A 21574-nucleotide genomic window follows, 5' to 3' on the forward strand; every position below is an offset into this window, starting at 1 on the left:
TATAACTGGAGTTGATGTACTTGGCGGCTGGAGGAACACTCACATCGGGTCCATGGCCTGTGGAATAAGGGTTATCTTAGCGGGAAAGCTTCTGAAAATGCCCTACACCCCGTATCCTTATGGACAGGGATAGGGTGGGGGTGGATGGAAGAAATTAGTGGAGCCGAATCACCACCTCCTACTGCACCATTTAATTGGCCAGTGTGGCCCTTGAACTAGAGGGATTTTACAGGATACGTGTAGATTATCACAAACCAAGACTGGTTTGTAGGTAGCAGCCCCAATTGCAGCTGCTATACCAGATGTGATGTCACTAGCAGATTAAATTCATATGGTTTCAGGCACATACTGTAGAGCCATTGAGTTGACAAATACATGCTCTTTTAATCAGAAAGGAGGATTAAAGGCGTATTCTTGTGGCACAGTGAGTTAAGGATCTGGGGTTGTCACTGCAGCAGCTTGGGTGGCTGCTGTGGTAGGATGGGTTCCATCTCTGGCCTGGGAACTTTCACATGCCATGGGCGTGGCAAAAAAAAAGAAAGAGGAGCAGAAAGGGTTAAGTTCATGGGAAACAGTTATGGTACTAGGGCTCTCCAGAGAAACAGAACCATTAGGGTGGAGGATTTACATATATATTTGATTTTTGATATATGTATATATATTGATATATATATATCATATATATCAATAGCAGATTTCATACAAGTTTTATCATAACGAATTAGCTCACACGATTGTGGATTTTGAGAAGTCCCAGGATCTGCAAGGTGAGTCAGCAAGCTGGAAACCCAGGAGAGCAGATGGTGTCATTCTCATCTGAACACGGCCAGCCGAGACCCAGGAAGAGCTGAGGGTTCAGCCGGAGTCCAAGGGCAGGGAAAAAGCCAGTGTCTGAGTTCAAGGGTGGTCAGGCAGAGAAGAACTCTCCTATCTGAGGGCAGGCCAGCCTTTCGGTTCTATTGAGGCCTCACATGGTTGGTGGAGGCCTACACACCTTAGGGGGGACCACCTACTTTAGTCGGTCTGCAGATTTAGACAGGAATCTCCTTCAAAACACCCTCACAGAAATACCCAGAATAATGTTTGACTAAATATCTGGACACTCAGTGGTCCAGTCAAGTTGACACCGAAGACGAGCCATTACAATTACGTACGGTTTTGCTCTGGGACTGTGCTGTTTCCTGCCCGCTCTCATGGTGCAGCGCGATCCCGATGCTCACACAGAGTCATGCTGGTTCATCACGGTGCTGACATCGTGCCTACTGGACAGAATTGACGGGCTGCCAGGATGAGGGTAAAACAAAGGCTTGGAGACAAGCGCTGCTGTGAAGTAGGGACCTGCCATTTTGGTACGTGTTTAGGGGCCCAGTTGCAGGGCATCCCAGGGTATCTTTTTCAAGTGAAAGACAAAATTGCTGCCTCTTGTGTCCCCCAACACACAGCAAGAAGTACAGTGCCTGGTAAGCCTCCTTAGGTTTTTTGTTTTGTTTGGTTTTTTTTTACTTAAATGAATTTATCACATCTGTAGTTGTATAATGATCATAACATCTGATTTCACAGGATTTCTATCCCACAGCCCAAGCACATCCCCCCACCCCCCAAACTGTCTCCTCCAGAGACCGTAAGTTTTTCAATGTCTGTGAGTCAGCATCTGTTCTGCAAAGAAGTTCAGTCTGTCCTTTTTTCAGATTCCACATGTCAGTGAAAGCATTTGATGTTGGTGTCTCATTGTATGGCTGACTTCACTTAGCATGATAGTTTCTAGGTCCATCCATGTTGCAAAAAATGCTGGTATTTCGTTCTTTTTGATGGCTGAGTAATATTCCATTGTGTATATGTACCACATCTTCTGGATCCACTCCTCTGTCAATGGACATTTAGGTTATTTGCATGTCTTGGCTATTGAAAACAGTGCTGCAATGAACATTGGAGTACATGTGTCTTTGTGAGTTGTGGTTTTCTCTGGATAGATGCCCAGGAGTGGGATTGCTGGATCGAATGGTAGTTCTATTTTCAGTTTTCTGAGGAATCTCCATATTGTTTTCCACAGTGGTTGCACCAATTTACAATCCCACCAACAGTGTACTAGGGTTCCTTTTTCTCCACACCCTCTGCAGCACATACGGTTTGTAGACTTTTGGATGATGGCCATTCTGGCTGGTATTGTAGACTTTTGGATGATGGCCATTCTGGCTGGTATTGTAGACTTTTGGATGATGGCCATTCTGGCTGGTATAAGGTGGTACCTCATCGTGGTTTTGGTTTGCATTTCTCTAGTAATGAGTGATGTTGAACATCTTTGCATGTGTTTTTTGGCCATCTGTATGTCTACATTGGAGAACTGTCTGTTTAGATCTTCTGCCCATTTTTGGATGGGGTTGTTTGTTTTTTTGGTATGGAGCTGTAGGAGGTGTTTATAAATTTTGGAGATTAATCCCTTGTGAGGCCTCCTTAGGTTCTGAAGGTAACACAATTCCCCACCTAGGAATATTGCCCTGGCCCATCTACTGAGGTAACAGTATAACTGAACGCAGCCAGATTTCACTGGGGTCTGAAGTAGGAAAAGGCTCTGCAGCAGGTCCAAACTGCAAGGTGGGCAGCCTTGATGCTTGGGCTCTATGATCCAGTAGGCCCAGTGGGAGCTGTCTGTAGTGGGGAAAGATACAATATGGAGTTTTACGGAGAGATCCAGTGCGAGAATCACGATGCAGACCCTGGGATTCTGGAGCGAGGCACACCAGTCGTAGGAGAGGATTATACCCCCTGTGATAAACCGCTCCTGGTGCATTATTGGTACACACATCACTATGGGGTGCCCAGTAGCTTTGAGTATGGAACGTCCCATTATGAGTTGGATTCTGTGGGGCCTGCCAAGTCATGCATTCAGGCACACCCAGCATGTGTCTATCACAAGACGGAAACAGTATATCCAGGATTCGAGGAGCCTAAGCAGGAACAGAGGCCATGAGCAGGAAGTCCAGAGGGTCGTATCACCTCGTGCACCATTGCCCTTCTCTCAGTTTGTACCTAGGACTGTACAAAGGAAGTCTTTGGGGAAGGAGGTCTGATAGGACAGCTGAAAGAAAAAGGAAAAAACCCCTGAGGTTTATGGGTGAGTCCGTTTGGAATGTGGGCGTAAAAGCTAAAAATGGATAGTCGTTTCATTATAGCCGTACTCAGTAGTGGCATTGAAAAACCGTGAAGAGGAAATATCTTCCAAGCGGGTAGAACTGGGAGCAATGCATCTGGTTGTTTGCTTTGTGAGGAAGGGAGAAGTGGGTGGATAAGTGAAAAATGTACAGAGAGTCCTGGGCAGTGGCCTAGGCCTGGACCATCTGATCAGGAGCTTAGAAGGAAAACAATATTTGTACTACACACTAATGCCCACTGGAAAGCATTTATCATGAAAGAGACACTGAACAGCCAAGCAGACAAAACGACTGGCTTTGTCATTAGCTACCCCAGAACTGGCACGATGGGGGCATGAAAGAGTGATCATTGTGGCAGAAGTAATAGCAGGACTTACCAAGACTGATCCAGCTTTTGCTTTTGAATGTCCAGCCTGCTGGTAACCAAGAGGAGTAATTAAGCCCCTGATATGGCACTGTTCCTCAGAGACCAGCTCCATCAGAATCATCTGGCGTGGAGTTCCCATTGTGGCTCAGTAGGTTAAGAACCTGACAGTGTCCATGAGGGTGCAGGGTCAATCTCTGGCCTCACTCAGTGGATTAAGGACCCGGCATTGCTTCAAGCTGTGGCATAGGTCACAGATGCAGCTTGGATCTGGTGTTGCTGTAACTGTGGTATAGGCCTGCAGCTGCAGCTCCGATTTAACCCCTAGCCTGGGAATTTCCATGTGCCACAGGTGCAGCCATAAAAAAAGAAAAAAAAATAAGAAAAAGAAGAAAAAGACTCATCTGGCATGACCATGGAATCCACTGGTCATGTCAGATGACACATTATCCAGAAGCAGCCAGCCTCACACTATTGGTAAGGCCTTCTACAGGTGCATTTGAAGTGCTCCGCTCAGAGATAACATTCTAAAGGGATGGGTGCCATCCTTTGAGATGCTGTGTATGCATCGGATTAGGGATGTCTATTTCGTGCTGTGTCAGAGTTCCCATTGTGGCTCAGTGGGTCAAGAACCCAACCGGTGTCTATGAGGATGTGGGTTCATTCGTTCGATCCCCGGCCTTGCTCAGTGGGTTAAGGATCTGGCGTTGTTGCAAGCTGTGGCATAGGTCATGGATGCAGCTTGGATCTGGCACTGGCATGGCTGTGGTAGAGGCCTGCAGCTGTAGCTCCAATTCAACCCCCTAGACTGGGAATCTCCACAGGTCGTGGGTGTGGTCCTAAAAAGAACCCCCCCTCACACACAGAAAAAAGATTTAGTGCTGGGACTCTTTTAGGCAAGAGACATAGGTCCTGAAACTAAGGAACAGAAGCAAGAGTGGTCTCATTTATCATTGTCCCCAGTGACCTTGTGGGGGGTTTTGTACTTCCTGTCTCCACGGGGCTATGTTCTGCGGGATTACAGGCCCCGGTTCACTCTCCCATGTACTGCAGCAGCTACCAGGGCACCACAGTTTTCTTAGGCTCAGAGACTAGCAGGTGAGGAGCCCCTAACTTTAAGCAGGAGGAGAAAGTGTTCCTTTTGCACAGTGGGGTCAGAGAAGAAACAGGCAGAACCCAAGAGATCAGTGTGAGTGCCTCCTGGTGCTCCCTTGCGCCCTGTAACTGCAAATACACGTGAAACAATCCGGGCCTGAGAAAGACATAATGACCAACGGCTCAGAACCCGAGAGACTGAAGGTTTGGGTCCTACACCAAGCAAGCTCTCAGGATCGCTGAGGGTGGGGTGCATCCAGGATGGTAAGTGGAGGAGGAAGAAGAGGAGCCCTAGTGGCGGCCGCAGGGTCACTTGTAGCCATGAGGTCGTCACTCACCCACCAACCTTCCTCTTCCCAGTCTCCTCTCGGAAAGAGGATCAGAAAGAGGATCGGGAAGATCTGTCCCCTGACCTGTACAGAGAGGTGAACTGTGAGGTACAAGGGTGGACGATGGCAGCCGTGAACTTGCTCTTCTTGGGTCTCTGGTTGCAAGGAGCATACTTTATGGGCCATCTTGATCGCTCTGCTGGGCTCTCAGATCCATCACCGCCTTCACCCAGAGGCCCTGGTTTCCACAGGCTGCTCTTCTGACTGAATACAGGAGAGAGACTGAGGCAGGCCTGTTCCTGGGACATGCAGGAACTCCTCTGATAGGTGACCAGTTTTGTATTTCTTTTACTTTTTTTCTTTTGGTCTTTTTAGGGCCGCACCCACGGCATATGGAGGTCCCCAGGCTAGGGGTAGAATCGGAACTGTAGCTACTGGCCTACGATACAGCCACAGCAATGCGGAATCTGAGCCGGACCACAGCTCATGGCAACACTGGATCCTTAACCCACTGAGTGAGGCCAGGGATCGAACCCGCAACCTCATGGTTCCTAGTCGGATTCATTTCCACTGCGCCACAATGGGAACTCCCGAGCATAACTTCTAACAACACCCTTGTACATCTACTCCTTCTTAACTAACACGCCCCCAGATGTCCATCAGAGGGAGAATGGATAAAGAGAATGGACACGCGGTGCATTTGTATAATGGAATTCCACTCAGAATGAAAACAGAACAAATGCTGCTACATGGGAATAACATAGATGATGCTTAAAAACATGTCCCGTGAAAACAGCCAGACAAAAGAATGCATACGATCTGATTCTATTTCAGTGAATAATGTGTATTTTGACTGGAAAGGGGTACAAAGGAACTTTCTGGAATGACAGAAATAGTCTATATTTTGATGTGTGCGTTGGCTTTATGAGTGTGTACTATGTAAAGAGTCATTAAGTTGTACACTTAGGATTTGTGTTTGTTTTTTGCTCTTTAGGGCTGCAGCCGCGGCATGTGGACGTTCCCAGCCTAGGGGTTGAATTGGAGCTGCAGCTGCCAGCCTACACCACAGCCACAGAAATGCAGGATCCGAGCCATGTCTGCGACCTACACCACAGCTCACTGCAGTGCCGGATCCTTAACCCCACTGAGCGAGGCCAGGAATTGAACCCATATCCTCATGGATACTAATCGGGTACGTTATGGCTGAGCCATGACAGGAACTCCAAAATCTACATATTTTCTTTCCCTTAAGGTTTCTAGTATATCCGCTTCAACCCAACCCTTGCACTCCTTGCATGCTACCAGCAATCTCCTTTTCCGTGTCAGAGCACTCAGAGAATTGCTTCCACAAGCTCTCTTAAAAGAGAACATTTGTTTCCTGGAAATTGCCAGCGAACCACATGTCTCATTGGCTTAATGGGTTATGCTCATTCCTGAACCAGTCGCTAGGAAAGGGAAGTGCCATACACTGATTGACTTACAGCTGCCTATCCCTGAATGAATCATTCTAGAATCAATCCATTAGGCAAGTTGCAGCTTACCATTTGAGCTAAATTCCTCTAATTTTATGGTTGCTCTCTACTGGAAGAAATATGGCAGAGTTGGGTAATAGGTCCAATCGATTTAATTTTTTGTTGTTGTTGTATTTTTGCCTTTTCTAGGGCCACTCCGGTGGCATATGGAGATTCCAAGGCTAGGGGTCTAATCGGAGCTGTACCACAGCAACGCGGGATCCGAGCTGCGTCTGCGACCTACACCACAGCTCACGGCAACGCTGGATCCTTAACCCACTGAGCAAGGGCAGGGATTGAACCCTCAACCTCATAGTTCCTAGTCAGATTCATTAACCACTGCACCATGACGGGAACTCCCAATATTGTTTTAATCCTGGTTTTCCTTCCATTTCCCAAATATCTTTCTCTATCCTCAATTTATGCAGTACTTTGTACATACCCAAAGTTAGCATTTTCATTAAACATAAGCATCCATCATTTCCACGGTGAAATGGAAACCAGAATAAAGTCCATTACTAAATAAATGACTCTGGATTGCATGTGGTTTGCTTGCTAAGTGATAACTAAATCCTTACCTCTGATTCTCTGTCTATCACCCCCCATCTCCTCACTGAGTTTTGATCTATTCCTGAGGGGTCGAGGATGTTCCACACATGCAATTTTAAAGATGTGTTTTTAAGGCTGGCTCAAAATTTTTCTGACATCAAAAGAGCTGTCATAAAATGTCATGTATTCTTCCCGGTCATTGATTTTGGTATTTGTGTTTTCACTCTGGATATTGCAGTGCTATAAAAGAAGTATCTTTTGACTTCCGTCTCTTTGAAATGGGTCAGTTCTCTCACCAGAGGAGAGAACAAACAGGATAATGCCCACCTAGGGTCACTGCCTATATGGCTCCTTGGTAAGAATTAGAAAGGCACCCAAAGGCAACGTGTTAGGTTCATGGCCAGGCAACTGGAGTGCAGGCTGGATTTCAGCCCCTGTGTCTAGATGTTGTATGTCTTTTATAGGACTTTTCCACCTCCTTCTCACATATTGCCTTAGCTTTCTAACTCATCCTTGCCTCCAGGTTTTTAAGGCTGCACCTATAGCATATGGAAAGTCCCAGGCTAGGGGTAGAATCAGAGCTGCAGCTGCAGGCCTACACCACAGCCATAGCAACATAGTATACGAGCCACATCTGCAATGTATGCCTTGCAGCAATGCTGAATCCTTAACCCACTGAGCAAGGCCAAGAATCGAACCCACATCCTCAGGGATACTAGCTGGGTTCTTAACCCACTAAGCCATAATGGGAACTCTTGCATCCAGATTCTTATTCTCCTCCCCATTGATCCTGCACACATCTGTCTGATTCATCTTCCTAAGACACTGCTTTTTTTCCTTCCTTTTTGGCCACTCTGCAGCATTTGAGTTCCCACGCCAGATCCAAGCCACAGTTGTGACTTACAGTGAAGCTGTGGCCACACTGGATCCTTAACCAGCTGTGCTGGGCCACGATGGAAACTGTTCCAACTCTCCAGAGAGCGTGCTGATCCCGTTGCGCCACAGCAGGAACTCCCTAAAACACTGCCTTTTATCATCTTATTCTTCTGTTCAAAACACCCTTATCTGCTTCCCTCTGCCAACCTAGGAAACTCAGCTTTCTTAAGTTAGCAGAGCAGTTTAAAGCTTTTCCCAAGTCTTTCAAATCTCTTTTCTAGTCTTTACCTGCTACTTCTCACCACAATCTTTGTGTTCCATTTAAAGTTCCTGCTCTTCCCAACCACATTTTATATATTTCCTAAAGCCTTATATGCCATGTTATTACCATTTGTATTTATATGTTTATTTGTTTAGTGTTTGTTTTCCAAACTAGAGTATAAGCTCCACATCATAAGTTGACTTTTACATTTAGAGTATTAGCACAAGAAGGCAAACATCAGCAAACCAGTATTATTTTCATCTGAACCCAGCGTTTAGGCTGATCGAGAAAAGAGCTGAGAGATGTCAACAGCGGTCTCATATTGTTCTCAGTAACGCTGTTTACTTCCCCCAAGCCATGTATCAACAAGGTCTGATTTGGGGATCTCGATAATATTCCACTTGCCGATATTTCCAATGTATCAGGGTTTCTTTCTGACTACAAGTCATGGCTGCTTTTCCTTTTCATCTTCTTGCTTCTCCTTCACCTTTCTCTTGTTCTGGCCCTCTTTTTCCTTCTCTTCTTAAGTTTCATGATTTGACTGTAGCCAGTGGAATAGTTCTCATGCTTTATTGAGCAATCCATTTGTTTATTCCTGTCTAAGTTAATTAATCTAAATTCCCTTTGCCGGCCACATTTGGGTCCCTGTCCAGAAGCGAGAATATGTGGTCAACTTTGATTCTATTCTTACAAATACTTGGGTTCGTAGGTGAGACGATGATGGTATAGAAAGGAGATTCCACTGGACTCAGAATTCAGCAACATGGATTTGAGTTCTGGTTCTGTCCCTCACTTGCTAGGGAACCCCGATTAAGAATTTTTCTGAGCCTTTCTTCATAGGTAAAGTGGAGAGAGAGAGGCTGGTCGGTGGGGGCACGTAGATTCCAGATAGAATGAAATTAGTATCCTTGGCCAGCACAATTCAGTGAATTTTCTTCAGCAGTGCTTTATTTTCTAGCTGGAAACTGTAAAGCACTGCAGCAGATTGAAGTATCATGATTGTTAGACGTCCCTGCCGCCTTTGTAGTCCTACAACTTCCTCTGTATCAATTCCCAGGTTCCAGGTCCCAGCTCAGGCTCATGTGTGGTTTCTTCCAGTCTCAATGCCCAGACCGTCTTAAGCAACCCCGTATCCTATGCTGCATTTAACGTACAATGCCTTACAAATAGTAGCTAGTTTATTTGTATCTGTTTAAAAATGGCAAATATACCAGAACACACAAAATGTAGCCTCGTGGTCTACTAAGAAAAAAAGGTACAGTGTGGACATTAATATTAATTGCTTTTTTTTTTTTTTTTTTGTCTTTTTTTGTCTTTCAAGGGCCACAGCTGTGGCATATGGAGGTTCCCAGGCTAGGGCTTGAATCAGAGCTGCAGCTGCCGGCCTTTGCCACGGCCACAGCAATGCCAGATTCGAACCGAGTCTTCGACCTACACCACAGCTCGTGGCAACGCCGGATCCTTAACCCACTGAGTGGGGCCAGGGATCGAACCTGCAACCTCACGGTTCCCAGTAAGATTCATTTCTGCTGCACCACGATGGGAACTCCGAATTGAATCCTTTTTTAGGAATAGAGCAGAAACATTTTATTCAAAGAAATTCCTCTTTTCCTACTGTCATCGGAATTGTGGCCACTAAATTTATGACCAGATTATTGGAATAGGTACCTAAAAGGTTTTTCTGTCTCCTTTGAATAGATTCTCCATATCACAGCTGGATCATGCATTCATTCATGAAATATTTATTGATCTATTATGTGCTAAGTATAAACCACATATTAATGGGAGAAAAGGTGAGGAAAACATAGGATATGTTCAGTGTTATCATGTTACATAGATGTCTAACCACCGTCACTGTCTCCGTTCTCACTCTGCCCACACAGTATACTCAACTCTACCTTCCTTAACCGGCCTTTAATATTGTCCATAATTTGGCTGTAACAATTTTTTTTTTAGGGCCACACCAGAGGCACATGGAGGATCCTAGGCCTGGGGTCCTGGCAATGATTTTTTACCCACTGAGCGAGGCTAGGGATCAAATTTGCATCCTCATGGATACTAGTTGAGTTCGTCAATGCTGAGCCACAACAGGAACTTCCATCATTTGGCTTCAAAAGACCTTTATAATTTTTATTACCCACTTCTATAGTGAAACAGATTTATTTATTCATTCATTCATTCATTCTCTTCTTAGGGCCACACCCACAGCATATGGAAATTCCCAGGCTAGGGGTTGGATCGGAGCTGTAGTCAAATCCAAGCTGTAGCTGCTGGGCTATGCCACAGCCACAGCCACAGCCATGTCTGATCTGAGCCACATCTGCGACCTACACCACAGCTTGTGGCAGCACCAAATCCTTAACCCAGTGAACAGGGCAAAGGATCAAATCCGAATCCTTATGGATACTAGTCTGGTTCATTACTGCTGAGCCATAACAGGAACTCCCAAAACGGATTTATTTTTAACTGTTCTGTGAGGCTTTCGTACTTTTCAGCTTTTGCGTTTTTACTGAAGTTGTTCAACCCAATTGAAATTCCCTCCCCGAGCCTTTGGGCCTATTTGAATCCTATTCATTCTCCAAGATCTAGATGAAAAAAGACTATAGTAGAGCTTCCTCTCTCAATTTCTATTCAAACTGGTCTTTCTTCTCATTCCCCAAATAAATACTACTTCTTCAAATTACTTGACAATTCTCTGAAGTGATTACATTTTTTGGTTTTATTTCAGTCTTTTACTGTTATTTAACTTTTCATGTTTCATCTTAACTAGATGTGAGTTTGTATCTTATTTCATGATATTTTGGGAAAGATCCAGCAATCACTAGGGTCACAAAATAAATATAAGAATAATAATAAAATATTTAGGAGTTCCCGACGTGGCGCAGTGGTTAACGAATCCGACTAGGAACCATGAGGTTGCGGGTTCAGTCCCTGCCCTTGCTCAGTGGGTTAACAATCCGGCATTGCTGTGAGCTGTGGTGTAGGTTGCAGACGCGGCTCGGATCCCGCATTGCTGTGGCTCTGGCATAGGCTGGTGGCTACGGCTCCGATTAGACCCCCTAGCCTGGGAATCTCCATATGCCTCGGAAGCGGCCCAAGAAATAGTAAAAAAAAATAAATAAATAAAATATTTAGTTCTTTTTAAAAAGGTTGGTAAAGAACACCCATCTAAATGAAGAGATGCGCAATTTATGAAGACAATCATAACTGTCCCCAAATTAATCTATAAATTCAATATAATTCCAAGAAAAATTCTCTGTAGGACTTTTGGGGATACATAGTAAAGTTGACTATAAGATTTATATGGAAGGATAAAAAGGTGCGTGGATAGCTAAGAAAAATTTGGAAAACAAGGACAAAGGAGGATTCATCTTACCAGTCATCTAAATATTTCCAAATTTGATTACATATTATCAAATTTAATTATTTTTTTATTTATAATTTTTTTTAAGGCTGCACCCACAGCACATGGAGGTTCCCAGACTAGGGGGAGTAATTGAAGCTACAGCTGCTGGCCTATGCCACAGCCACAGCCACAGCCACACCAGATCCAAGCCAAGTCTGCGACCTACACCATAGCTCACGGCAACGCTGGATCCTTAACCCACTGAGTGAGAACAGGGATTGAACCTGCAACCTCATGGTTCCTAGTCCGATTTGTTTCTACTGTACCACAACAGGAACTCCTAATTATTAAAAAGTATATCATTGTAATGCAAAGAGATTAAAAAGTGAAACAGAAAAAAAGGCTTAGAAACAAATCCATGCATATAAGACAAATTGGTATATGATAATCACAGATCAATGGAGGAAAGGCTGAACAAATGGTTTTAGAGCAATTAATAATTCTCTTTTAAAAAAGAATTAAAATTGGGAGTTCCCATCATGGCTCAGCAGTTAATGCATCTGACTAGTATCCATGAGGACACAGGTTCGATCCCTGGCCTTGCTTAGGGGGTTAAAGATCTGGCCTTGCTGTGAGCTATGGTGTAGGTTGCAGATGCAGTTCAGATCCTGCATTGCTGTGGCGTGGTGTAGGCCAGCAGCTATAGCTCTGATTTGATCCCTAGCCTGGGAACCTCCATATGCTGACAGTGTGTCCCTGAAAAAAAAAGAATTAAAATTATACTCATAGAAAAAACATTCCAGATAGGAAAAAAACCTAAAACTTAAAAGAAATACTAGAAAAAAACCCATAGAATATGGAAGTCTTCCTTAAAAAAAGATATAATGTGTATAAAACACAAAAGAAAAGTTAGGTAATTTGATTTAATCAAAATGCAGTAAAAGAGGAGTTCCCATTGTGGCTCAGAGGGTTAAAAACCCAACTAGTATCCATGAGGATATGGGTTTGATCCCTGGTCTCACTCAGTGGATTAAGGATCCAGAGGTGCCACAAGCTGTGGTGTAGGTTGCAGATGTGACTCAGATCTGGTGTTGCTGTGGCTGTGGTATAGGCTGGCAGCTGCAGCTCTGATTTGATCCCTAGCCCGGGAACTTCCACATGCTGCAGGTGTGGCCCTAAAAAGCAAAAGCAAAAAAAAAAAAAAACAAAAAACCACACACACACATATATATATATATAGACATAGTAAGATTAAAGGATAAGAGATGTATTGGAAGACGATATTTGCAATGCATATAACAAAGGAGTACTATCCAGAATATATAAAGTAGTACAAATCAAGAAAATGTCAAACAATCCAGAAGATAAAAAAGTAAATAGGCAGTTAACAGAAGAGGATGTCTGCTGGCCAAAAACATGCAATGCTCAACCTCACCAGTAAGCAGATAAAAATAAATAACATTTGTTACTCAGGCTGTTAAAAATGATGAAGCCTGACAATATTGCGTGTTGGTGAATACATGGGGAACCAGTAGGCTTACTCAGTGCTGGTGGGAGTTGGTTGTGGGAGCCCATATCCAACCTGGCTTCCAGGGAACCTCGCCTCCTCCTGGGGTTTATGCCTCTGTGGTCTTCTCCCACACTGAATCAGGGTTGGCCTGACAGGATACGGTGGAAGTGATGGTGTGTGACTTCTGAGGCTAGGTCATAAGGCGTTGTAGCTTCTGCCTTGCTCTCTGATTCCTCTGGGGGAAACCGGCCATGACACAGGGGATGAAAACAGCGCATTGGAGAGGCTTGCCTGGAGATGAACCGAGGCCTCCTGCCAGCAACTAGCACCAACTTATCAGCCACGTGATTGAGCCGCTGGGGGAGAGAATACTTTAGCCCCAGTCGAGTCTTCAGATGATCGCTGCCTCTGCCAACATTTATTGCCAACTTTGTGAGAGTTCCCGAGCCAGAACCACATGGTCACGCTGCTGCCTAATTCCTTACTCATAGAAACTGCGAGAGAGAATAGATTACTGATGTTATTTAAAACTTCTAAGTTTTGGAGTTGTTGCTCTGCATTAATAACTAAAACCCTGGGATAGCTACATTGGTACACAAATTGACAGCATTTAGCAAAACCAAAAGTGTTTGTATTTTATGATTGGTAATTCCATTCTGGCTATCTATACCACAAGAAAAAAATTCTAGAATATGCACACAAGGAGATGCTCATTGTAGTACCGAATGTTCATTGAAGTACTGTTTGCAATAATTTTAAAAATTGGAAACAAATCTAAATGTCCATTAATATTTTTTTCTTTTGGCCACAGGCTGCAACATGTGGAAGTTCCCAGGCCAGGGATGGAGCCTATACCACAGCAGCAACCTAAGCCACAGCAGTGACAAATTCTGGGTCCTTAGCCCACTAGGCCATCAGGGAACTCTAATAAGAAGTAACATTTATTAAGTACTTAACCACGTGCTAGGTACTAATTCACATATATATATTTTAATGTATCTTTTCTTTTACCTTTATTTATCTATCTATTTATTTATTTTTGTCTTTTTGCCTTTTCTAGGCCCACTCCCTTGGCATATGGAGAATCCCAAGCCAGGGGTCTAATCCGAGCTGTTGCTGTGGGTCTACACCACAGCTCACCGCAACGCCAGATCCTTAACCCACTGAGCGAGGCCAGGAATCGAACCTGCAACCTCATGGTTCCTAGTCGGATTGTTTCCGGGGCACCCGAAGGGTAACTCCAAAAGCAAATGTTTTTTAAGCATATTCCATGTGTGTGCACTATGGCTCTCACTTAGAAACATTTTTTGCCCTTATATAGCTCATAATGTAGTCAAGGAGAAAGGCATTAAAGGAATACTCATCCCCAAAATAAACTCTGATAAGTTCTAGGAAGGAAAGCAATGCGTGCCATGAAAGCCTACAATTGTACTGGATTTAAGGGGGGTAGGGAGTATGCTACTTCACAGTAATCCATTTAGATATCTACAGATACGAAAACATTCACAGATATAAATATGTGTTTTGAGTACATACTATAGTGAACACACACTAGTTTCTTTTTTTAATTTTTTCTAATAAATTATATGTGTAGGCATTATTAGTAGCTCCCTTTTCCAAACGACTTGAGTCATGTTTAGGGTCACACAAGTAGCAAGTGCGATTCATACCCAATTCTGACTCTATAGTCTATGCTCTTTAATTCTGAGAATATAGCAAAACTAAATTACTTTGACCCCTATTTGTCTCCATTTACTTCTTATCCTTAATTTTTATTTATATTATTTAAACGCAATACATTTTATTATATTTATAGTCGCACAACAATCATCACACCCCAACTTTACATCATGTCCATTCGGAACCCCCAACCCATCCCTCCCCCACCCCAACTTCTTGTCCTTATTTTATACTACGCTCTAGAACACACTCGTTTGGAAGGGAGAATGCATCTGAAGGAACTGGTCAATACACTTCTCGGAACATTTTAACGTTTTAGAGATTCGTTTGTGAGCAAATCTGAAATAATCTAAGTTTTCTTGACTGAGCAACATATTGTCACTTACAACTCATTCTTTTCTATGGAGGAGTTAGTGGTGAAGTTGCTGTAGGTCAGAGGAGAAATTATTAAGAAAATACACATGATCCTTGCTCTCTTACAGTCAGTTGGGCAGTCAAACATTACACAAATATATAAAAAGATGCGCGCAACGTTATAATTAATATGATGGTGTAGACAGACTGAGGTAGGCGAGGGGAAAAAAAAAGACCGGAGGCAGGGGATCAGTGAATTCTACCAAAAACGACAGGAAAGGTGTTTTGTTTCCTAGGATGCAAGAAGGTGCTAAAACGCTCCAAAGCACTGCAGCTGCCTTGGCAGTAAGACTTGGCGCCCCATTGTCCGAGGGCTGGTGGGACTTTGCCCAGCTCTGGAGGGGACCGCCAACTTTATTCTACGTTGCCGTTGGGTGAGGAGCGTTTTCATCACTAACACGTCCCGATTTTTTACGTGTCTTCCTACCAGCTCCTTCGCTGGCTGCCACCGTCTCCCGTCTCGTCCACGTTTCAGCGGAGCCTGATGTGAGTTCTCTCTCTCCCCCTGCCCCGCCAGCCTCGCGCTCCGCGGCGGCTCCTCGCTGAGCCCGTGCCCCGCCGTTGCCCTTGGCCGCCCGGTCCACTCCCCTCCCTCCGGCGGCCGGCGGGTCGGGGGCGCGCGGGCTGGCGACGGCGCCCGGCGCTCCTCGCTCCTGGGTGGCCCCTAGGTGGCCGTCCGCCCCGCGCGAGCGCTCGGCGCGCGCCCCCGGCCGTGTGCGCCTGGCGCGCGCCGCCGGCCCGCGCTCGCTCCCGTGCCTCCTCGCTCTCGCGGCGGCCCGGACAGCGCGCGCCGCCTCGCGCTTGTCCTCCGTCCGCCCCCGTCGGCCGGGCCCAGGCGCCCCACTCGGGCCGGCCGGCTCGCGGGCTCGCTCGCCCCGCCCTCCAGCCCCCCTGCCCCCCGCGCCGCAGCTGGGCGCTTGCGCGGGGCGCGTGGCTGCGGCCGGGGTCTCCGCAGCCGCCGGTGCCGCCGTCGCTGCAGACGCCTCAGTCAGTCAGTCGGTCCCCAGCAATGGCGGAAGGAGGTGAGCGAGAGGAGCTGCTCTCGCCGCCGCCGGTCTCCCCGGCCAAGCGCCTGTGCTCGTGGCCCAGCCCGCAGGCTCAGCACCCTCGCGGGTCGCCGGGGGCGGCGGGCGGCGGGGCGGGGGGCGGCGGCGGCAGCTGCCTGCCCCCGGGGGCCCGCCCCCACCTGCAGCCGGAGTCCTTGCTGGACTGCGCCGCCAAGACGGTGGCGGAAAAGTGGGCGTACGAGCGGGTGGAGGAGCGCTTCGAGCGGATCCCGGAGCCCGTGCAGCGCCGCATCGTCTACTGGTCCTTCCCGCGGAATGAGCGGGAGATCTGCATGTACTCCAGCTTCCAGTACCGCGGCGGCCCTGGCGCCGGCGCGGCGGGCGGCGCCGCGGGGGCTCTGCCGGCCGAGGAGGGGCCGCCGCCGCCGCCCCCCGGGGCCGCCGCTCCGGCCGGCTCCGCCCCCGGGGCCGCCGCGGCGGGGGCGTCCCCCGGGCTGGGCGCCGGGGCTGGAGCGGCCGGCGGCGGGGGCGGCGAGGGGCTCCCGTTCCGCCGGGGCATCCGTCTGCTGGACAGCGGCTCCGTGGAGAATGTGCTGCAAGTCGGTAGGTGCTCGCTCGGCTGCTCTCGGTCCCCGGCCTCCTCTTCCGCAGGTGCCTCCCCGGCGCGAGCCCTGGGCCGAGACCCCGGCTTCCTCCCAACTCCCTTTCCCTGCCGAGGGACAGACGAGTCACATAAAAAACTTTTCTCAACATTTCGTTCGGGTCCACTGCTGCTCGTCCCCCCCCAGTCCTCTCCCCCCATTTCTTTTTGTTCGAAGAGCGAGTGGGTCTCTTTTTCACTCTTCATTCCGCACCTCACCCCCACAGCCAAAAGGATGGGTGGGGAGGTGCGTGCCTTCTTGGACGTAATAATTTTCTGAAATGCGTTTTTCTAATTGAAGTTGAGAGAGAGGAGGATTGTTGGAGAATCGGGAGCAGGCGATCTTACGGGGGATGTTTGAGGGACAGGCTGTCAAAGGCAATCTCGAATTCGCAGGTTGAAGCTGGGTGTAATTAACTTTGAAAATGGGAACCTTCAGCCAAATACGGTGCATTTCAGACCGTTTTCATGATGGGCTTTCCTGTTTCCCCCCCTGGACCGGTGATACTTGGGAATCGAGGCTGTGGACTTAACAATGACGGAAGATGGAAATGTGACAGCTTCTCGTCTCCACACCCCCACCTAAGGAAAAAAAAGGCACACAATCTGGAGTGGGGGTGGGGTGTGTCTTCCTTGTCAGACTGGGGCAGATCAAAAGCTGGTCACGTTGGGTGTTTCCAGCGCTTCTCCTTTAACAAGTCTTCCTATTTGCTTTTGTGTTATCTTTTTGTTTCTGGGGAGATGAAAAGGGATTTCTTTTCCTTTTACTCCTTCAGAGCTCCTCGTCAGTTTGTTCATCTTACTCAGTATAGAAATACAGTCGTCCTGATGCGTGGAGGGGTTGGGGAGAAAGGGAAAAAAAAAATGACATTGTTTAACATTGACTTGCTCTGTGGGAAATGAAAACACTGATTTTTTAAGAAAATTTGGATTATTATAGCATTCTGAAGTGCACATTACCTTTATGCATTTTCTTGTACAGTATATGCTGCTGTTTATTGAAAAAAATACTGATTTTTGAAAGGAGTTGGAGAGAGGTTGGTTTTAGAATTAAACAAGCACAGGCACACGCACACACACAAATCCCAAACATCTAGCTCTCTTCTTCCCTGGGAAAACTGACATATGTGCAATGTTTTTCTTTTGAAGAGTAGTACATTCTCGTGTTTCCTGTGAAGTAATCTACCTCTGATTATTGGGAATCATTGGATCCTGTGTTTCTCTTTAAAATAGCAGTATGCCACAATTTGTTTTGCAAAAGTAAAATGTAAATTTATCAAAATCTGTCCTGTGCCGGAATACAGTGACAGTGGATTTAGAAGGTTTTGTTTCTTTGAGGCTAGTCCTTTGTGTATTTTTGAAATATTGAATGATCAGTTAATTAAGGTGTACCGCTTTAATACTGAAATGCTGAAAACATGAAAATGAATGTAGGCCTGTCTTTTAAAGCCTGTAAACCTTATTCTTTGTATGATTTAGATCAGTTGACTTTTAAGATTCTCGTTTAAAATATTTTGAATTGAAAAGTGTCAATTCAAGTAGTCGTTTTGTAGTCAGCAATGTTGGATTTGGAAGAATTTTCAAACTTTGGGGGGCAGCTGAGGGAGAGGAAGAGTTTTAAAGAGGTAGGTATTTTGAAAATGACTATGTCAGGTTCTGAGTAAAATCAGATTTTGTGGGTGATCCAGGTCATGTTTCAGTCAGATATTTTTCTTTCATAATGTGATAGCGTGCGTATTAGGGCGATGAGCTCTTGTCTGATAGTTTTCGGGGCTGGAGAAAGGACACAGAGAATCACATTTTCTGATTCTCATTTCGCATTTCATAGATAAAGGTAGAGTGAATTAATCACTTTGAGTAATGCTATTTGAGAACCATGAGCTGTGTAATCTTTATTTTTCTGACCTTAATTTATGCTAAGTGTGGAAGAGAAGGATATTCCATTCTGTATCATTCTGAGTTCTGTATCTTGGCATGAACCTTCTTTTAATATGTAAAATTAGAGACCCATCCCTCATCACTTAAATGAAAATGTGAGTATGTGACTTAATCTAGATGAGAGGTTTTATAAAAGTCTTGCCAAGAAATGAGTGAGGAAGTGATTTGTATGTTGCAAGATAGCAGTCGTGTTCTTTATAACTTCATTTCAGACTCAATTTAATTAGTCAGTGGTACTATTAAAAATTCTGCATATTTCCTTACTGTGTCCAGGTCATAGTTAGAACCTCAGAATTGAGAAGCTGTTGAAGGCTGATGCTTTAGGAAGCAAGGGAAGTTAGGGGATTTTTTTATAACAACATCCTTTTAAAGAAAAGTTTCATAAGGGAATTTCGGTGAACAAAACAAGAAGACCTTAACATAAAAATAAATACATAAATTTTGAAATAAAGAAAAAGCACACCACCAAATCAAAAATGTGAAGGAAAACAAATTAGACAACAACAAAAAATTGGTACAAAGTGTTGCTATTTTAAATTCAGTAACTTTAGATGCCTTTCTGCGTGGAATCTGATATGGGGAGTCATGGACCAATTGAAAAGCAAATGCTCTGTAGAAAACATCACATTTTGAATCAGAACTAGAACTTTCCTAGCTTGATGTAAACAAACAGGAGACCTGTATAGGTTGTTTTGCTCAAAGGACACATTTCTTTTACATGACAGTAATGAATCAGGAGCATTGTTCCTTTTAAAAGGGGAAAATTGTAAATTAGTCCTTTCATGGACATGTGTAAATCTGAAGCTCTGTGAATAGACTTAAAGTCTGATCTCTCAGTATTATGAAGGTAATAGGGTTCAGAGGTTTTAAGCATCTGCATTTCTAACCTGTTTCAGAAGCCCGTGGTAGTACAGACCTTGGGAAAATACGTATTCAGGAGTCTGCAGATGGTTTAAGAATGGTACAGCTAGAATTTACTAATAATTTTAAGATGTTGACCCTTTTTTGCTATCCATCATATTTTAAATTAATTTCTCTGTGTTTGGTAAAACTTAAAGGATGTTTGTGCCTTCTCAGGGAAATCTGAATTGATTAAGGGAAAAGAAGCATTAACCGTGTTTCTCTTGTACGAGCAGAAATGTTATATTTATTTGACTATTTAGATTTTCAAAAATTGAGTAAAGGCATACGGGGCCTTCACTGCTGCTGTATCTTAATTAAATAATGTTTATCCAGAAATTATCATAGATTCTGACTGTTGAACCATATTTTTATCTTTATATATATGTATATATATATATATATATATATTTTTTTTTTTTTTTTTTTGTCTTCTGAGGGCCGCAGCCATGGCATATGGAGGTTACCAAATCGAAGCTGTTGCTACCGGCCTATGCCACAGCCACAGCAATGCCGGATCGAGCCGCAACTGTGACCTACACCATAGCTCCTTAACCCACTGAGCGAGGCAACGCCAGATCCTTAACCCACTGAGCGAGGCCAGGGATCGAACCCATAACCTCATGGTTCCTAGTTGGATTCGTTTCCACTGCGCCACGATGAGAACTCCCTACATATTTTCTAATAAACACATAATTTGTATGTGGATAGTCTTTTTTTTTTTTTTTTTTCTTCTGTCTTTTTAGGGTCACATCCATGGCATATGGAGGTTCCCAGGCTAGAAGTTAATCAGAGTTGCAGCTGCCAGCCTACACCACAGCCACAGCAATTCCAGATCCTTTAACCCACTGATCGAGGCCTGGGATTGAACCCACATCCTAGGGATACTAGTCAGATTCTTTTTTTTTTTTTAAGGCATACTCCTTTTTATTCTATTTAAAAAAAAATTTTTTTTTTTTTTTGGCTTTTTAGGGCTGCACCCATGGCATATGGAGTTTCCCAGGCTAGGGGTAGAATTGGAGCTGCAGGTGCTGGCCTGTGCCACAGCCACAGCAATGCAGGATCCCAACCGCTTCTGCAACCTACAGTACAGCTCATGGCAATGCCGGATCCTTAACCCACTGAGTGAGGCCAGGATAGAATCCGCAGCCTCATGGATACTAGTCAGATTCCTTAACTGCTGAGCCATGACCAGAACTCCCTAGTCAGATTCTTAACCCACTGAGCCATAGTGGAAACTCCCTGGGTGTGGATAGTCTTGACTAGAGTCACAATGCTTAGTATTTCTTTATGTGGAAGAAGTGTGATAATAAAGATGTCCATTTCAGGAAGTTATCCATAGCTTACATGTTAAATAGTAAGTTTATAATTATGAGCATGTGTATGTTATCAATAAAAACATCACCCATATCTGTGAAATTTTTCTATAGTATAACTTTTGTGAAATGCAGCAGTAACAAGTATTACCGGTTGATTTTTATATGTAATTTGTTTTTAATCTGTTTTATTTGGGGGAACAAAGATATTCTCACCTAAAAAGCTTATAGATATAGGTTTTTTGTGTGTATGTGAGAATAGATATAAAATCATAATAAAATTTCATGTGGGAAAAAATGACTTAATTTATACGTAGGATGAATATCCTACAGCCGCTGCATACTTTTAAGGGATAAGTGGTAACTTTTTTTAAAGTATAAACTTAACCAAGTTTTAAAATCATATTGCTCTTTTTAAAAGAAGGCAGTTCTCTCCTTCCTCCTCCATCCCAGTGCATCACACACACATCTTAATATTTAATAAATGTTGGTTAATTTCCAAAACATGCAAACAGCTCATACAGCTTAATATAAAAAAAAAACAAACAGGCCAATCAAAAAATGAGCAGAAGATCTAAATAGACCTTTTTCCAAAGAAGACATACACATGGCCAGTAGGCACCTGAAAAGAGTCTCAATATTGCTAATTATTAGAGAAATGTCAATCAAAACTAGAGTGAGGTCTTAC

At 44.7% G+C, this 21574-nt stretch overlaps 1 protein-coding gene across 1 annotated transcript in view; it reads left to right on the plus strand.

Moving 5' to 3' along the window:
• The window catches only part of ZSWIM5 (zinc finger SWIM-type containing 5), a 187876-nt gene continuing 182154 nt past the window's right edge, over positions 15853–21574 (plus strand). The window contains exon 1 of the mRNA XM_021096754.1: positions 15853–16695. Coding sequence (XP_020952413.1) covers positions 16095–16695 — 601 coding nt within the window. The 5' untranslated portion in view covers positions 15853–16094. The remainder of the gene's footprint in view (positions 16696–21574) is intronic.

Source organism: Sus scrofa, chromosome 6 (genome assembly GCF_000003025.6).
Source record: "Sus scrofa isolate TJ Tabasco breed Duroc chromosome 6, Sscrofa11.1, whole genome shotgun sequence".
NCBI lineage: Eukaryota > Metazoa > Chordata > Mammalia > Artiodactyla > Suidae > Sus > Sus scrofa.